Source organism: Diabrotica virgifera, chromosome 3 (assembly GCF_917563875.1).
Source record: "Diabrotica virgifera virgifera chromosome 3, PGI_DIABVI_V3a".
Taxonomy (NCBI): Eukaryota; Metazoa; Arthropoda; class Insecta; order Coleoptera; family Chrysomelidae; genus Diabrotica; species Diabrotica virgifera.
In genome coordinates this window covers 44277930-44298314 of record NC_065445.1, presented here as the reverse complement: position 1 = coordinate 44298314, position 20385 = coordinate 44277930, and the positions used below count along the sequence as shown (strand labels likewise).

The 20385-nt window shown below is 34.1% G+C and overlaps 1 protein-coding gene across 3 annotated transcripts in view; it reads right to left on the bottom strand.

Moving 5' to 3' along the window:
- Window positions 1-324: 324 nt before the first annotated feature.
- Window positions 325-20385, bottom strand: part of LOC114343020 (phospholipid-transporting ATPase VD) — a 346327-nt gene continuing 326266 nt past the window's right edge. For 2 of the 3 annotated variants that reach the window (XM_050645083.1, XM_050645084.1), the window contains exons 16-18: window positions 14040-14227; window positions 10977-11117; window positions 325-609 (exon numbers count right to left, since the gene is read on the bottom strand). In XM_050645083.1, the coding sequence (XP_050501040.1) occupies window positions 558-609; window positions 10977-11117; window positions 14040-14227 (381 nt within the window). In that variant the 3' untranslated portion in view covers window positions 325-557. The remainder of the gene's footprint in view (window positions 610-10976; window positions 11118-14039; window positions 14228-20385) is intronic. The other variant, XM_050645085.1, reaches the window with a different exon arrangement.

The window sequence follows — 20385 nt, the reverse complement described above, 5'->3', positions numbered from 1 at the left end:
CCTCAGCGACGAAGGTCGGCAATGATCATGGCTATTCGGACTTTGGAGACGGCTGCTCTGAAAAGTTCGTTTGATGTACATCCGTACCATTCTCTCAGGATGCGCAGCCACGATATTCTGCGTCTCCCTATGCTTTTTTTTCTTTCTTTGTTTTTTCTTAAACACTGCAGTTCTTAACCACTTGTAAATGATAATTCGTATCATTCGCTCTAAAACCTGCTTGCTCTCTTGGTTGATAGAAATCCAACTTGTTCCTAGCCTGTTGATAATAACTCTTGTGAATAGCTTATATACTTGTGACAACAAGCTAATAAAACACAATAATAAGTAAAATAGTTTTTTAATAAATACTCTCAGTAGTGTAACTCAATAGATAAAATTATTAAAAAACAAAAATGGCACAAATATATTTTGTTGCAACTAATCAGTAAACGTAACATGTAGGTAGTAAGTTAATACAAAAATAAATAACTTAGTTGGTCCCTTAAATGTATCAATCACAGCCATCAATATGCAAACATTTAATTTGTAAGGATCACTTAGTGAACAATGCTTCTTTATCCTACAGTCGTCAGTGGGTTGTTATGCGGATTCCTTGGATTGTTGGCTCTACAATCAGAAAAAACAATATTAGAATACAGAAAATTAAATCATTAATACTTAGTTTTACTAATTATTGTTCTATTTGAAAACATTTAACAAATAGTCCAAGCAAATCAAACCAAACAAAATACAATTTTTGGAGTTTATTATTTACAAAGTCAAGCGTTCAAAACCCAAGAAAAAAGTAAAAAACATTCAACTAATTAAGTTCAAAACCGAAAAGATTCCAAAAGTTATGCATCGTCCAAAATTTTCGCTATTACTAAAAATTTTCGGAAATTACTGTTATAGATTATATACGGTATGCGGCAAAATAAACAGTACTGAAATTCGTATAAAGTAGGTTCGCTAAACCGGCACACCTGGCTAGTGATTTTAGCAAGTAATTTTGCCAATTTGGTAAAATTGACAAAAAAATAATAACTAAATACTTTATAACTATTAAATAGTTAGTAATTTTGCCAATTTTGGTAAAACTGGCAAAAAACAAAAAAATTACCAACTAAAATCACTAGCCAGTTGTGTCTGAGTTTAGCGAATCGACTATACCTCAAATTTGTACACTAAGCGCCAAAATTAACGCACAATTAACGCAAAATGGGACATTTTTAATGTCTCATATTTCCTAAACCTGTTGTCCGATTTTAGTGGTTTTTTTAATACGTTATAGCTTTATTCTTCAAGAATATCTATATAATAATATTGTTGCTAAACAGATAAGTGTCATTGTATACCGGGTGTAACAATGATAGTGTGTTTTTTCCTCAAAGTTTGGAACACCCTGTGGAATATTCTAGCGTATATAAAATATTGAAATTAAAACTCAGCTGGAACCTTAGGTTATCTTAACATTTTGCTTTTTGATTCATTCGCTTATGTTGAATAATAAAAAAGTTAGGTACCTTAACAACTAGCAACGTTTTTCATCAGTACAGGGTGTTTCTAAATAAGTGCGACAAACTTTAAGGGGTAATTCTCCATGAAAAATAATGACCGTTTGCTTTATAAACATATGTCCGCAAATGCTTCGTTTCCGAGATACGGGATGTTGAATTTTTTCGTACAAACTGACGATTTATTTATTGCTCTAAAACCGGTTGAGATATGCAAATGAAATTTGGTAGGTTTTAAGAGGTAGTTATTGGGCATTTTTTGGTATACAATTAAGAATTTTATATTCACCATTGGCGTGCATACGGGTAATATGACCGGGTAATATGACCCATATGCACGCCAATGGTGAATATAAAATTCTTAGTTGTACGTCAAAAAATGCGCAATAACTACCTCTTAAAACCCACTAAATTTCATTTGCATATCACGACCGGTTTTAGAGCAATAAATAAATCGTCAGTTTGTAAGAAAAAATTTAACATCCCGTATCTAGGAAACGAAGCATTTGCGGAAACATGTTTATAAAGTAAACGGTCATTATTTTTGCATGCAGAATTACCCCTCAAAGTTTGTCGCACTTATTTAGAAACACCCTGTATTGATGAAAAACGTTGCTAGTTGGTAAAGTACCAAACTTTTTTATTATCCAACATAAGCGAATGAATCAAAAAGCAAAATGTTAAGATAACCTAAGGTTCCAGTTGAGTTTTAATTTCAATATTTTATATACGCTAGAATATTCCACAGGGTGTTCCAAACTTTGAGGAAAAAACACACTATCATTGTTACACCCGGTATACAATGACACTTATCTGTTTAGCAACAATATTATTACATCGATTTTCCTGAAGAATAAAGCTATAAAATATTTAAAAAATCACTAAAATCGGACAATAGGTTTAGGAAATATCAGACATTAAAAATGTCCCATTTTTAAGGTGGTGCGTTAATTTTGGCGCTTAGTGTATGTGTCATGTGCCGAAATGTATTGAGTGGTTTCTGAACGTTGTTATAACGTTTGTCAATATCATGTTAATGTTAGATACTTCAGGATCGTTTTCAGTTTTGCAGAAAAAAATTTTATAATGGAGTACTATTTTCGGCCATACGGAAAAGGTCACGAAAATGGTCCAAGCTTAAAATCAACAGTGGTTTCAGCAGGACAGGATAACCTGTCACAATGCCAGAGAGTCTCTTCGAATACTGTGCGATCATTTTTGGAACTTCCACTCACCAGAACTAACGCCACCAGATGCGTACATATGTTGAATGCTGAAGGGGTCACCGTTTGCCATTTCGGAATTGAGGACTAAAATTAATTTTTTTTTCGTGTCAGAGGCAGTGGTGGACCTAGAAATTTGCCTTGGGAGGGGAAATTTGCTTTAGGGCGGAACTTCCAATGAAAAACCAACCAAAAGACGTAAAAAAGATAAACTCAGATTACATAAAAGACATAAATAATAACTTATAGGCATTAAGTTCCCTTAATTTTCCTAAATAGCGAATTTATTGGGTTGAATTTGACTTTCTCTGGTTTCGGTTTCATGTGAGCTAATATATTTTTATGTTTGAACAATTTTTTTTCTTTAATTTTGGACCTTGCTAGGGTGGACATTTCCTCATTTTCCCTCCCCGTGGATCCGCCACTGGCCAGAGGGCATCTTTAACATCTGTTTTATCGGGAACGTGCGTCGTCGTGAATGATGTTTGCAAGGCTATCATGTATTATAGATATATAAATAATCATAAACATTTCAATATTCATTTCAGTACTGTTTATTTTGCCGCATACTGTATATAAAAAAGATCATAACGTTGACAGATATTCTTTATTTTAAAAGAAATCAATCAGCCAATCGCGTTTACTGCTGGACATAGGCCCTCAGTTCTTTCCAGTGGTCTCCACACTGGACCGCTTGTAGCCAGTTTACCGCTACTTTTTTTTATATCGTCGGCTTCTTTTGCAGTTTCTGGGCCTCCATTCCATGATTCGTCTTGTCCACCGTCCATCTTGTGTTCTAGCTACGTGTCCTGCCCAGTTCCACCTAGGCGTCGTAGATCTTTCGATGAACTTTCGTCTTGAACTCCTGATCATTGATTTGTTGGTTTATTATGTGATCTCGAAGGCTCACGTTGAGCATTGCACTTTCCGTTGTGTAACTCTCGAGTTTATTCACGGATTTTTGCGTCAGTGTTAAAGTCTCTGCTCCATAAGTTTGTACAGGCAAAACACATTGGTTATAAACCTTTCGCTTGAGGCACATGAGAATTGAACTTTTTAGAATATGGCGTAGTTTGCCAAATGATGCCCATGTCAGGCCTATTCGCCTCTACATTTCATGTGTTTGATTGACTCTGCTTATTTTGATCTCGTGTCCCAGATATTTGTGTCTGTTTGTTGTATTAATCGAAGCACAGATTAACCCAACATGTTGAAGCACTGAACCTCCGAAAAAAAAAACGACAAGACGGATCTTAATAATTATTTTTGCATTCGATTCGTGAATGCGCCAGGAAACTTTGTGAACCGGAGCTATGATATAATATTGAAAAACTGCATACAAAAAATGAATTCTTAAAGTGCATCCCAAACAGAAAATAAAAAAAATTCAGTCCTCAATTGTCGGCGGAAATAAGTTCAATTTTGTTACTCGGGGGGTTTTTGGGGTCGCTGAAAACGAATATGAGGTCAAAAGTGATCTCCGGAGTACTTGGTGCCCAGGGTACCTACTGTGTACCTCGTCTTGTGTAGTTTTCGGCAAATTCATTAAAAATTAGTCAAAAATCATTACTCGGGGATTTTTGGGGCCGCTAACAACGAATATGACATCGAAAATAATTTCCGGAGTACCCGGTACACAGGGTGCCTACTGTTTACCTCGTCTTGTGGAGTTTCCGGTAAAAAATTTATTAAAAAATTAGTCAAGATTAATTACTCGGGTGTTTTTGGGGTCGCTAACGACGAATATGACATCGGAAGCGATCTCCGGAATACCTGGTGCCCAGGGTACCTTTTTCTTATGGAGTTTTTGGAAAAATCATTAAAAAATTAGCAAAAAATCATTACTCGGGGTTTTTGGGTCGCTGACGACGAATATGACATCGGAAGTGCTCTACAGAGTACTTGGTACCCACGGTACCTACTGTTTACCTCGTTTTCTATAGTTTTTGGCAAATTCATTAAAAAATTAGTTAAAATTCATTACTTAGGGGTTTTTGGGGTCTCTGACGACGAATACCACATCGGAAGTGATCTCCGGTGTATCTGGTGCCCAGGGTACCTACTGTTTATCTCGTAACTAATGATGTTTGACTAATTTTTTAATGAATTTGCCGAAAACTCCAGAAAAAGAGGTAAACAGTAGGTACCCTGGGTACCAGGTACTCCGTAGATCACTCCCGAAGTCATATTCGTCGTCAGCAACCCAAAAACACCCGATTAATGATTTTTGGCTATTTTTTTAATGAATTTGACGAAAACTCCATAAGAAGCAGGTACCCTGTGCACCAGATATTCCGGATATCGCTTCCGATGTCATATTCGTCGTTAGCGACCCCAAAAATCCCCGAGTAATTATTTTTGACTAATTTTTTAATGAATTTTAATGATGAGGTAAACAGTAGGTACCCTTGGCAACAGGTAAACAGTAGGTACCCTTGGCAACACTTGGAGATCACTTTTGACGTCATATTCGTTTCAGCGACCCCAAAAACCTCCGAGTAACAAAATTGAACTCATTTCCGCCAATAATCGACGAGTTCTGAATTTTATTTATTGTCTGTTTGATATGCACTTTAAGAATGCATTTTTGTATGCAGTTGTTCAATATTATATCATGGCTCCGGTTCAAAAAGTTTCCTGGCGCATTCACGAATCGACTGCAAAAATAATTATTAAGATCCGTCTTGTCCTTTTTTTTTCGAAGGTAAGGCCGATTTTAGTGCTTTATTGCTTCGTCTATATGGTATTATTGTCAATAGTTTTCTCAAAGTTTATTATTTTTAATCTTGCTCTCTCAGACAGAGTTTTAAGCGAATGTATCATAGTAAGTATCATCCTGTAAGTTAACTTACAGAAACTTGGGACATTTCGTAGAAAAGTAGCTATCAAATGAAATAAAAAGGTTACACAAAAGTTTGCTGTCGAACTCTGAAAACCTTTCGTCTTTTTTATATTTAATCAATTTAGATTAAATGAGACTGTTTCAATAACCAACCATCCAAATACAAATAACTTACTACTGATTTACTAACGAACACTAATAAATGTCAGAATAAATAAAAATAAATTTCGACCACGAGTCAGGATCCTGTTAACCGAGATACGATAGTACCAAGCGGCGCCGCTAGGAGGAGCACTCCATCAATGCGTCTCAGAATACTTTAACGAAACGTGGTCATTTTGTACTCTAAACCGAGTAAGGTATGAAAAAGAAAAGAAAATAATCGTTTTCGTTTTGATTCAATTCGAGTCTCTTGCCATCCTCTGACACCGTGTTTCGGGGTCTCTACCCCTTATCAAAGAGCCTATGCAAGTAGACTGAATTGAATGAACTCGAAACGAAGAAGAACTGCATATATTAAAATATCTGCAGCATAGTGTGGTTAGACTGTCCTCTAACGGGGAATGACAAAATAAATAAAAATAAATTTCGACCACGAGTCAGGATCCTGTTAACCGAGATACGATAGTACCAAGCGGCGCCGCTAGGAGGAGCACTCCAACAATGCGTCTCAGAATACTTTAACGAAACGTGGTCATTTTGTACTCTAAACCGAGTAAGGTATGAAAAAGAAAAGAAAATAATCGTTTTCGTTTTGATTCAATTCGAGTCTCTTGCCATCCTCTGACACCGTGTTTCGGGGTCTCTACCCCTTATCAAAGAGCCTATGCAAGTAGACTGAATTGAATAAACTCGAAACGAAGAAGAACTGCATATATTAAAATATCTGCAGCAGAGTGTGGTTAGACTGTCCTCTAACGGGGAATGACAAAATAAATTTCGACCACGAGTCAGGATCCTGTTAACCGAGATACGATAGTACCAAGCGGCGCCGCTAGGAGGAGCACTCCATCAATGCGTCTAATATACTAATAAATGTATTGTGCTTAAGTAATAACAATTATGGCACTCAATTCATAAATTCAACGAAGTCTGGCTAATTATTAGTCCTAAACAAAGCGATCAATAACAGGAAGAACGCATTGGTCAAATGGTTCCCTCTCAAATACAGTCGAACCCACTTATTGGAATAGCCTTCGTGCCCAGCAAAATTATTCCTTTAACTGGGATATTCTAATAACCAATCATTAGTGGCTAGTAGAAACGTTTCGAGACCTCAAATTTCTATTCCTTAAGGGCACCCAAAGTCTAAAAATTTATTTTTTTTTAAGTTTTTTGCGTTATGATTGAAAATTATTCTCTGAAATCTTCTCTTTTCAACGATATATTATACATTATAGTACATTATAGTACAAAATATCCATGGTTACGAAACTATTTATTTTCTGAACGTCTTCACTCAACTTACCGTGTACCAGTAGCTTTATAACCTATAGAGTGTTTTATGTTTGTGCGATTTCCCGAATACTAGGTTTTTAACTTATGATGTCAGATATCTCTGGATTCTTAGATGATATAAGGTCCAAATTTTTACAGTGGTTGTAGATAGATAATGTCTAGTCCCGCGTAAAGCTTTATTGAAAAATACATAAAAACAAGTAAAATAAAAAATAAAATCCAAACTTTTTTGGGTTTTTTTTGTAAGAGTATTTTAAAAAAATTTAAAATAAATGTTTCTTTCACTCTAACTTTACAAAAATCTACGCGGGACTAAACAATGCATGTAGTTTCAAAATAAAACAAAAATTAGGTCTCTAAGTGCTTTGGTTGCAGAGCTATTTGACATAATGTTAACATTGTCGTTAAATGGGACTTTGGGTGCCCTTAAAGCGGGATATTCCTGTAACCGGTATTCTAATAAGCGGGTTCGACTGTAGTTCGTCCTATTATGATATACGGAGCAGAAACTCTCACGCTCACAAAAACAACAGCACTAAAAATGAGAGTGGCACAAAGGCGCATGGAAAGATCGATTCTCGTCGTGACAAAAAAAGACAACATACGGAACCAATACCTAAGGAAAAGAACAGGTATCACTGATGTCGTCGAACGTATAACCAAGCTGAAATGGAATTGGGCAGGTCACGTAGCTATACTAATAGACTCAAGATGGACCAGAAAATTAATTGACTGGCGCCAAGAGAAGACAAACGCAGCAGAGGACGACCATCAACACGCTGGATGGAGGACATTAAACGAATGTCCAAGAAATGGCAACAAGACGCACAGAACCGTGGAGAGTGGCGAAAAATGGGAAAGACCTATGTCCAGCAGTGGACGGAAGAGGTTGCATGATGGTGACGATGATAAAAGCGATCAATACAAAAAAAATTATATAATTATTTGATATAATATTGATATTTTAATGGAAAAATGTTTAAAAATGATACAAAATTTACTAAGGATATGGAAATCGATGAGCATGGTGTGAATATGATAATAAGCAATCAGAACAAATGCCAAAAACTACAATTTTTACAGCTCAAACTTTCAAATTTTTAGCTCTTTACTAATTAACTATCGGCAACGAACGAGTTCAAAAAGAAGTATATTTTTTAAGTATTTTAAAAAATATACACAATTTACTTTGTACTAGCAGTGTAAAGCCCCAATTCATAATTGGAAACATGTAAGGTTTTTTAAGGTAAATAATTTTTAGCAAATACAACCCTAAGAAATATTTGTTTATAGTTCGTACCAATCGTTTTAAAAAAATTTTCGCCGATAATCAATTGTGAACACAGGATTTTATCATTTGCAATTTGTTAGTAAATTCCAGTCGTGGCTATCAAATCATTCATCATTCAATCTTTGCTTGTCCACTGCTGGACATAGATCTTACCTTTTAGGTACTAAGGTACCTTTTAGGTTTGGTTACCTTTTCCAAGCGAATCTCATGACCTAGGTATTTACAGACCATTACTTGGTTCATGGATCATTGACCTTTCTAGCGAGGAAAGGTAGAGCTGATTTAAAAGCGAGTGAAAACTAATTTCGACCACGAATCAAGTAATCTGTTAACCGAGGTATACAGTACCAAGCGGCGCCGCTTGGTACTGTGTACCTCGGTTAACAGATTACTTGATTCGTGGTCGAAATTATTTTTCACTCATTTCATCATTCCCCGTTAGAGGACAGTCTAACGATACCCCGGTGCAAATATTTTAGTATTTGAAATTCTTCTTCGTTTCGTTATGGTCCAATTCAGTCTACTTGCAAAGCCTCTTTGACAAGGAATAGATTCCGAAACATCAGGTGTCAGAGGAGGGCAAGAGACTCGAATTGAATCAAAACGAAACGATTATTTTCTTTTTTGAATTAAAAGCTTTTTGGCCTCATCTATCCTATCAGCTATTAGTACAATATCATCTACAAAACTCAGATGCCTAAGCTTTTCTCCGTTTATGTTTATGTCCTTGTAGGCCAGTTTGATCTTTTCCATAAATATATTGTATATATTCCAAAAGCGTAATGAACTGTTTCGGCGATATGGTGTCCCCCTGACGTACTCCACGTTGTATCGGGAATTTTTGGGTTTGACATCACCCACTCTAACACTGGCTGTAATCAAAACAGCATGATACATAGACTGACAGAAACTCCCATGTCAAAAAATAACTTCGAAATAGAACTGAACATTATTAAACAAATAGCAGTAAACAATGGCTATAACGAACAAACAATTAATAACATTTTAAACCAAAAACTCCATAAGAATGCTCCGAAAGAAATTAGTCTATCCACCATCACAGAAAGAGCCCACTACCTTCTGCTCTATCACATATACTGGCAAGATAACAACAAAAATAGCCAGATACATAAAAAAGAAAGGGATAACACCAGCTTTCAGAACTAACAACAACTTAAGCAAATATATTAAGAACAATAAGAGCCGAAAGAGAAAACAACTACAGAGTGGTGTTTACAAACTAACTTGTGGTGACTGTCCGAAAACTTACATCGGTCAAACTGGCAGAACCTTTGACAAACGGATAGCAGAACACAAAAGGGCTTTCAACAATAGAAAAACAGACACTTCTACATACGCACTTCACCTTCTAGATCATAATCATTCTTTTAATGAAGAGATTCAAATTCTGCATATTCAAAATAAAGGCCTTAAGCTACCTTTATTAGAATCTATGGAAATTAATAAATTAAAAAATACAGATATAATTCTGAATGACCAACTCGAGACAAACAGCTCCCCACTCCTCAACCTCATCAGTTAAAGACTTTAAAAAGGCAAACCCACAGTAAACTAAATCACTTGAGAAAGCACTCTGCCGAAACAGCTGTAGTCACATAGTTATAATAAATTTTGTGGAAGTATAGAAAACAAACGTTTTCAGTGTTTTATTATTAACTAAATTTACGAATATTTTGATTCCTGGCGAAAGCTGATTATACGTGAACAAGAAGTAGAGCTAGTGAAAAAGTACGTTTACTAAAAGGTCATGAAATTAGAATTGACAGAGATAACCAAACGTGCGAAATAAAAAGAAGATTAACTCTTGCTTGGGCCCCTACGGAGCGCTGAGAGACATATTTAAGAGCAGTATAAGGATCAGTTTAAAAAGACAAGTGTTTGATCAATGTGTGCTACCGGTAATGACATATGGAGCAGACACTGACTCCGACCAAGGCAACAGCGTCGAAAATGAGGGTCGCTCAAAGGCGTATGTAAAGATCCATGCTGGGCGTAACCCTACGGGATAAAATAAGAAATGAGGATCTGAGACAAAGAACCGTTATTACAGATGTAATAGAACGTGTTACCAAGCTCATATGGAAATAGGCAGGGCCAGGCTGAAGGATTCAAGTTGGACACCAAAGCTGATGGAATAGAGACCAAGAGAAGATAAACGCAGTAGGGGAAGGCCGCCCACACGATGGACGGATGATATCAGACGGATTAGTAAAAACTGGCAACAATCAGTATACAACAGTGAAGTGTGGAAACAACTGGGGGAGACCTATGTCTAACAGTGGACGTAAATTGGTTGGATGATGAATCGTTCAAGTGCATCCGTATAACTCTTTTAACTCTTATTTTAATAATTTTAACTTTTCTTATTATAATTTTACTTTATCTTACAATGATGTCTTGTTTTCATTCCTATTTTCCCGAAGTTCATTATTAATTTAATGCCCCCCTCCAACCCTATCTACAGTTGCGTAGTTTTGAAATGAATTTTGAAGTGTTCGTAACTTTTATATATTATCGAATGTGCTATAGGTAGAAAGAACCATACATGCTTCCAAATATGCCACATATGTATGTATTTTCACAATGGGGGTGTAGAGTTAAAGCAGTGTGCGGGTAATTTAAAAATATATCACACTGCTTGATACCTGTATATAGAGGACGAAGATGTCGATCGCGACCAAGATACCAAAAACGTCTCACCTCTTCTCGAAGCTCGTTTTTCGTAAATGAGCGCTTGGATTATGTCATCTGGTGCCAACACAGTTTCGCTTATTCTATATAGGACTCTGAAAGCAAAGAAAAACATTTAAAATATATCAGTTATAGGCATGGATCCCGCGTACCAAAAAAAAAGTTGATTAATAGCAGATTTTACCCTGGATTATAAGTTGAAGGAACTGGTATTTTTCGTTTCGCATGATGTGACCTAAATACGCCGTTTTCCTTTTATTGATGTTTTCGAAAAGTTGGCGTTCTTGGTTGATTCTTTTAAGGATATCTACATTTGTGACTTTCGCCGTCCATGGTATCTTTAGGATACGGCGATAAAGCCACATTTCGAAGGCTTCTTATCTGTTTATATCCCTCGTTTTGAGTGTCCAGCCCTCTATGCCATATAGCAACACCGACCACATGTAGCATTTAGTAAACCTTAGTCTCATGCCCGATTTCACCAACGATACCTAAACAGTTGCCTTATTAAGTAATTCTTATCGATAGGAACTTCTTAAGTCAATACTTAGGAACAATCGCATTTCACAACTAAAAGAACTGCTTATCTAGGAAATGCTTTCCTAGGTATTACCTAGGGTACGTTTGAACTATTTTTGATAAATAAAAAGAAGAATAAGATGACATTTCCTTACTATTTCTATTATTTGTCGTTATTGTTTGTTTGCCAATTTGGTTTTATTCAGTTTTGTACTGTTATAGTTATTTTATTTAGCAGTTAGTTATTTGTGCATTAAGTTTGTATATAATAAAAATATAGTCTTGTATGTTATTTGTATATGTACAGTGAAATGGAGGAAAAAAAGAGTTTTAAGTTTCACATATGATGAAAAATTGAAGTTAGTTGAATTGTCATTAATGAAATAATTTTAAAATAAATAATATGTTGAAAATTGCTTTTTATTATTAATTTTTTAATGACACACTTTTAGTTATATCATGAATGGGTTTTTGAAACACAACACTAGTTTGTTAGGTAGTAGGTAGACTACATAATTTTGTCAACAGACCTGTAAAAACTTCAAAGGATTTTCTATATTTTCCAACACATATTATATTTTTGTGCATTAAGTTTGTATATAATAAAAATATAGTCTTGTATGTTATTTGTATATGTACGGTGAAATGGAGGAAAAAAAGAGTTTTAAGTTTCACATATGATGAAAAATTGAAGTTAGTTGAATTGTCATTAATGAAATAATTTTAAAATAAATAATATGTTGAAAATTGCTTTTTATTATTAATTTTTTAATGACACACTTTTAGTTATATCATGAATGGGTTTTTGAAACACAACACTAGTTTGTTAGGTAGTAGGTAGACTACATAATTTTGTCAACAGACCTGTAAAAACTTCAAAGGATTTTCTATATTTTCCAACACATATTATATTAATAATATAAAAGAAAATACAAAATTACAACTAATATACCTAATATTACAGAATAACAGAAAAATTAAGGTAAGAAGCAAATTATTGACAAACGTCACAAGTACATTAGTCAAAATTGTAAAAATATAACCTGACTGTCAACGATAAGTAATACCTAAAGTTTAGGGAGATCGAAATCCGTATCCTAACGTAAGGTAATGCTTAAGCGGTTTAGGCAATTCTTATCGTATGGTGAAATCCGTTTTAGAGTTAGGAAGTACCTAAACCCACTTAGGTAATTCTTAAATATTTAGGTATCGTTGGTGAAATCGGGCATCAGTGTAAGATCGAACTCTGAACAGGTCAGTACCTTCCTGAATTTTACGAAAGCTTGTCGAGCTTGCTCAATGCGACATTTCACTTCCCTGCCCGATGCCCAGTCTTCAAAAAGCCACGTTCCCAGGTATTTAAATTTGCTCACTCTTTCAATGGACTTAGTATTCAGTGTTATAGTGGACCTTTCAAATGCATCCAAGTTTCTGGAGATTATCATGAATTTGGTCTTTTTGGTATTAATCTCTAATCCAATTCGCTTACTGTATTCTCCGATTATAGTGACAAATTGTTGAAGATCTGCTATGTTGTCACAAATTAAGACAGCATCATCAGCATATCGTATGTTGTTGATCAAAACCCCATTCACTTTGATTCCCATCTCTTCTCTCTTCTCATTCACCTTCATCGCAAATGCCATATCGCGATTCTACTTACAATTTACAATTTAAGAATTTTTTAAATTTTAGACGTAATACAAATTTTATGACAGTGATGACAGATAACTTTTGCATTATGGCCGCTTTCGATTTTTAATCAATAGTTATCAATATTGAATAATTACTAGATCGGTGAAGTTTTGATTTATTTTACATGAATATAATTAAAAAATACTACAGAATTTCACTTTTTGACATAAATTTAATTAACAATGTCGTAAATGTTGTACAATATTTTTAATAATTAAAGTAAATAAATTGTAAGTTAACTCAAATAAATAATCGATTACTGCCATCGACCACTTACAGTCAATCTCGATTCTTCGCGGCAGGTAAAGTAAAATTCTTCGTTCAGTACAATAAAGTGTTACTTTACTGTCGCAAATGAGGGCAAATGAGTACAATAATGAATGATTTTAGTGACGGTTGGCGATAAAAATTGTTATTAACTTTTTTTCTGTTTCAAAAATTATGTGATATTTTTTGTGATTAGTGTAGTTATTTCAGTGAATAAGAGGAGAACATGTAGAGAACACAAGGAGCAACTAATGAACGTACGTGGCGTACTTTAAAAGTTTTAAACATGATTACCAGATCAGTCAATATCTTGACTCATTTGGTTCGAAACTTGTCCAAAACTAGCCAGAGACTGTATCCGCGAACAAAGCTATTAATATGGATTTCTAAAAACATTCCTTACTTATTATTGTAACAAATTGCTAGTAATAGTAAAAGCTACAATTAATTTCATCGTGGTTGAACGGATTAGGCAATCCACAGTCATTAAAAAAATTACCGTTTAAAATTAGAGAAAATATTAAAAAGTGTCTTACCTTGGTAACATCGCCACTACGCAAGACAACATAGTGGCCAACCAATAATTATACCTCTGCATGGCCATCTGAATTGTCCAATAGGTGCTCGGTAAACCAAAGCAGTTTATGCAATAGGTGTCGTAGACTATTGAGTACAAATAGAAAGCTCCTATGGATAAAACTATTGACGCTATGTGGAGAAGTGTCTACAAAAAAAATGAATAGTAAAAATATGTTCGGTACTTTAAATAATTAAAGTTAAAGGGAAAGGCGCAAAATGTCGCCAATCAAAATTTTCAATGTGTTTTAAATGTATTTATTTTTTTTCGAATCCTGAGAAAACTAATAAGTATTTTTGAAAAATTTAAACGCACAATGAAAAATTATGTTATTTACGAGGGCCAAAAGTCCCTTAGAATAAATAAAAAGTTTATTTTGAACGACATATTTGCAATTAAAAATCACACTATTTTTTTATTCTCACCCCTGCAAATTTATTTAAATAAACATTATAGAAGTTTTCAGAGACTTTCAGTAATAATGTAATCTTTCATTCTGCGTCTAAATTTTCCAAATATATTTATTAGTTTTCTCAGAATTCGAAAAAATGAATCCATTCAAAACACATGGAACATTTTGACAAGCAACATTTTGCGCCTTATGCTCTTAACATTGAAATCAATTATTTATAGTACATTTATATTAAGATTGTTATTTTTATACTTTTTATGAGGTATTTTATAATAATATGGAGTTTTTGTCAGGAAAGAAGTTTGACAATAAGGAGTCTTTATTCTCAAAAACGAACTCTGAAAATATTCTTTAAAACCGAAGTACAAGAAAAAATAAAAGAAGAGAAAATTATATAAGAAGTGGAATAGGTCGGACGTAAATCTTGAAAACTATACGGTCGCCAAAAAGGAAGCGAAATTAGCAGTAGCAAAAGGTAAATATATCAATAAAATTAGATATATTCGAGATGAAAATAATAGAATACTAATTATATTATAATTAAAATACTCAACAATGACACGACTTCTACGGAACACAAAAACCTAATCCAAAAAATAATAGAACAAAACAGAATACCACAAGAATGGAGATCAATCATCCTAATACCTCTCTTCAAAAAGGGAGAAAAATCGGACCCGGGGAATTACAGAGGAATTAATTTATTAAACACAACACTAAAATTAACGACCAAATTGATAACAAACAAATTGAATAAAATTATAACATTAGCAGAAGAACAACAAGGCTTTAGGTCGGGAAGATCATGCACCAACGCTATATTTATATTGAGGCAGATTCGAGAAAAATCGTTAGAATACAACAAACCGGCATGCTTATGTTTCGTGGATCTTAAGAAGGCATTTGACAGGGTCAAATTAAAGAACGTTATCCATTTATTGTACGCAAGAGAGGTACCTCTAGGAATAATTAAAACGATCGAAAATATCTACCAGAACAACACAGTAAAAGTAGATGAAGAACTCACTGACCCAATTGAAGCTGGCAATGTGATAAGACACGGAAATTCCCTGAGTCCTCTGTTGTTCAACTTGATCATGGACGAAATAATAAAAAAAGTAAGAACAAAAAAAAAGGATACCAAATGGGAGAAAAACAACTCAAAATAATCTGCTATGCAGACGACGCAATACTAATCTCTCAAAGTGAAGATGATTTACAACGTATGCTGCACGAATTTAATATAACCGCTAGAAAATTTAACATGTTAATTTCCCCAAAAAAGACTAAATGCATGGTTATAACAGCAGATCTAATAAGGTGTAAATTAGAGCTGGAGGGTCAAATAATAGAACAAGTCATGGAGTTTAAATATCTAGGCATCACACTATGCAGCTACGGAAAGCTCGAAAGAGAAGTGGAAGATCAGGTGAATAAAGCAAACAGAGCCGCAGGTTGCCTGAATGAAACAATATGGAGAAATAAAAACATCGGAAAAGAAGTGAAAGGCAGAATTTACAAAACAATCATCAGACCAATTATGACATACGCGGCAGAAACACGACCTGATACAGAAAGGACAAAAAGAATGCTAGAAACAGCAGAGATGAAAACATTGCGAAAAATCGATGGTAAGACGCTGTGCGATAGAGCTACAAGCGTTGATTGATAAATACGGAAAGATACGAGAGCCTATGCATTATTTTGTTGTCTTTAAAACCTGCCTGTATAGTGGCGCGCCTAGCTTAAATTTGTTGGAACTAGCCTTAGAGGGAAGTGTAAAATTCTCCCTACTCAAGGAACTAGCCAAGAGCACGCGGTTATTTTACGTGGCCCGCATTCAAAATTTTAACGCAGCAGTCACTATCATATTATTCTGTAATTTTTTTTTGTTTTTGCAAAAATGTTGAAAATATAAATTGATTATAGAGTTTTTTTTCACTAGTCTTGACCTCACAAGTAAATACTTTTCGAGATATTTGCGAATGAATATATTCATTTCTCAAAAAATAGTACGTCTTTAGACGGATTTTCGCAAATAACTTAAAAAGAAAAACATTCATAGCAAAAATACAGCTTATCAAAAAGGGAAAAAAATGTTTTATATAAATATGACATATGAAGTCGTAGACCCAATAAAAGCAGAGTTGTAGCTAATGAAAAGTAGGTTCTTATTATTTGTCAAATTCAAAATTGAATATTTCTACATGAAATAACCAAAAAATTAAGAACTTTTCGGGGAAAACTCATCATAACTTTTTTAAAAAGTTTAAAAACAGCTTTATTTTTTTTTGAGTTTCTAGTATAAGAAGTAAACAAGTTGCGCATAAAATAAAGTTGATCCCTTTTTTTTGTAAAAAATGCTTTTTAAAACTATCTTTTACAAAAAAGGACCAATTTTAATTTCAGCGTAACGTGCTTACTTTAATGCTAGAAACTTTTTTAAAAACAAAAACGAAGCTTTTTTAAACACTTTAAAAAAGTTGCGATGAGTTTTCCCAGAAATGTGCTTCATTTTTTGGTTATTTCACGTTGAAATATTCGATTTGGAATTTTACGAATAAGAAATTACTTTTCATTAGCTACAACTCTGCTTCTACTGAGTATAAAGACTTTATACAGACATTTTACAAAAATAAAAATCGACCTGTTTCGGGATTTTTCCTTAAAGTCGCCGGTTTACGAAATAACGAATTTATTAATTTCATTTGCACCATACTGTCGGTGGAAAATAGTGTCGCGCACGCTTGATTAACAATTAAAAAACAAAGTAGTTTTAAATATTGTATGGCAAAAAACTCTTCGGAATTTCATCAATCGATGTTTAAAGAATATCTACCTTTCTTGGCAACGTTCAAATTTTCAGTCTTTCACATAGTTTTTGAGGGTTAAAAATGGCCGATTTCGCAATTTTTCAATTTTTAATCGCTTATATGTCAAAAACTATCATTTTTAGAGAAAAGTCACTAAAGACCTTTTCTATTTGGAATAATCCAAAAAACCCAAAAAAACTTTTTTCCATGCAAAAAAAATAATTTTAGAAAAAAAAAACAAAAAAAAACGTTTAAAAAATTTTTGACCACCTTTTGATCCTGGCAACATGCAAATTTGTTAAAAGGAGTCCTTTTTGAGTAAGATTGTGCAAAAAATCCGAATTAGAATATTTTTCCTAGCGGATGCGCAGTGGCTTTCTGGACTATTAGTGAAAAAACTCAATAGAACAAAACTTGCTACAATTAATCAGTTTATCCACTTGATAGATACTAGATAGTATTAGACTTATTGTTATTATAGCTACCTAGCCTTATACAAAGTGGATTTAGAAAGTCCACATCTACATTAGACAACCTAGTGGATATTGAATCTGTAATTCATGAGTCATTTGGATGTGATCAAGTATGTTTGGCTTATGGCTATCTTTTATTATGTTTTATAATGCGTTCCATTTGGGGATTAGATATAAGAATTCTATCAAGTTGGTCAATTCCAGGAAATATAAAATTTATTAGTAATTTTCTATATAGATGAAACTTATTCGAATAGATAACGTTCTTTTAGACTCAAAAATCCAATTAAACGACATTCCTCAATGGTCTACTCGTTGCACTTTTCCTTATTGCCATCAATGACATCGCTAAATCACTTAACCCACTAGTCATTTAGAAATTAGAGAATTGGTCGAACACTACTGGCCTAGAATCTTTTCCCACTAAAACGAAAACAATAATCTTCAGTAAAACTCCAAAGAAGCACATTATACTACCAAAAATCTACCTAAAGAATTTCTTCTTCTACTTTTTCTTTTATATAGGCAGTACTGCCTGTTTTTCTTCAACGGTGCCTTCCATTATGTCCCTAAATTGTCATTACATCTTTTCCTTGGGCGTCCTATTCTTCTTCGGCCTAACGGTGACTTGTCCCTGGCTATTCTTACTATCCTTGATTCAGACATCCTGCTTATGTGTTGATTCCACTCTTCTTTTCTATTCTTTACCCAGGTAAAGGACAATATAAAGTCTACCCCACATATGCATCTGATTTCCTGACTTCTTACCCTATCCCGTAGTCCTTTTCCAGCAATCCTTCTTAAGATCTTCATTTCGTTGGTCTCCAGACGTCTTTGTATTTTGCTTGCATCTGGTCTTGTTTCGGCAGTGTTAAGTCATAACTGGTCTAATGACTTCAGTCAAATGACATATATTCGGTTCTTTGTTTCAACTCTAAGATGTTTGTTTTTCCAAATTGTGTCGTTTAGGCATCCGGCCGTTCTACTGGCTTTAATTATTAGTCTGTAACCTCTTCTTCGATATTATTGTCGGCTGATTATTTCCCAGGTATTTACTTTTATTGTCTAAGTCCAATTTGCATCTTATTGGTTCTTTGGATATTACTAAGCTTTTTGTTTTTTGGGCTGATATTTGCATATTCATTTCTTTTGCGTTAATGTTGAATTCGTGCAGTAATCTTTGTAAGTCGTCTTCGCACTCTGCTACTAACACGGTGTCATCAGCGTAACAGAGTATTTTTATCTCTTTATCGCCCATTTTTTACCCTCTTTTTTTCTTCACTTGTTCTATTATTGCATCCAGCGTTATGTTAAACAGTAGAGGGCTTAGTGAATCTCCTTGCTTGATTCCTGTGTTTGCTTCTATATGGGTTCTGTTATTATTCCATTGACTTTCATTCCTATTTTATTTCGTACATAAATGTTTTCTATCAGTTTTATAATATCCAGTGGTAAATTTTTTTCATATAGTAGGTGTATCACATCTTTTAATTGTATTCTATCAAACGCTTTTTCTAGGTATATAAAACAGAAAAACCCTCGCTTGTTATATTCTAATGATTTTTCCGCTATTTGTCTTATCACAAAAACTGCATCGTTATGATCTTCCACTTCTAAATCTTTGTTGTTAAACCGATATATTTATGCACGCCATTATTTTCTTCATCAGTATTTTTGTTGTGAGTTTCAGTATAGTGCTCCGTAAATTTATCCCTCTATAATTACTGGGGTCTGCCCTATCACTTTTCTTAAATAACGCTATCATCTGAGTGGTACTCCATTCATCTGGAATTCTTCATGTATTCATTATTTTACTTATCAGGATATTCAGTTTTTTGTGAATTCTCTCTCCTCCGTATTTTAAAAGCTCATCTTCCACCTTTCCCTGGTGCTTTTCGATTTTTCATCTGTTTTAAGGCGTTCGTTATATCTTCCTCTTTAATTTCTGTTTGCTCATCCGATTCTAATCCTGGTTTTCCAGTTCTTCATGATTAGCTGTTTGATACAGGTTTTCTAGGTAAGTTGTCCATGTATTTGTATCAATATGTTTTACTTCTATCAATTCCTTCATCTCTGCTCTTTGACCTCTTAGCATTTTCCACATTTCCTTTTGCATCCCATACAAGTCGTGCTCCATCTCTTTTGAAAATGCTTACCAATTTTCTGTTTTCCTTCTTACTATTCAGTTTAACTCATTTCAAACTCTTTTATATTCTTCATATGTTTGTCTCGTTCTTTTGAATTTGTATTCTAGCTAGATTTTATTTTTTTCTTGGCATTTTATTTTTATTTCTTCACAGATCCATGGTGTTCTCCTTTTCTTTCGTATATGTTTACTTATCTTACGTTCTCCAAGTGCGTCCGTTGTTGCCATTTTGATATTATCTCTAATCTTCCTCCAACCTTCTTCTATGTCTTCATCTGGTGTTATGTAGTTTTCGTTCAGTACTTTTTGCAGTCTTTTCTGGTATAGATCTCGTGTTGACAAGTCTTGTAGCTGTTCTACCCTTATTCTTGTCTCACATTCAATAGGGTCTTTTTTCCTGTTTTTTTTTTGTAGATGTATTATGATTTTTCCAAGTACTAGGTTGTGATCACTTCCGATAT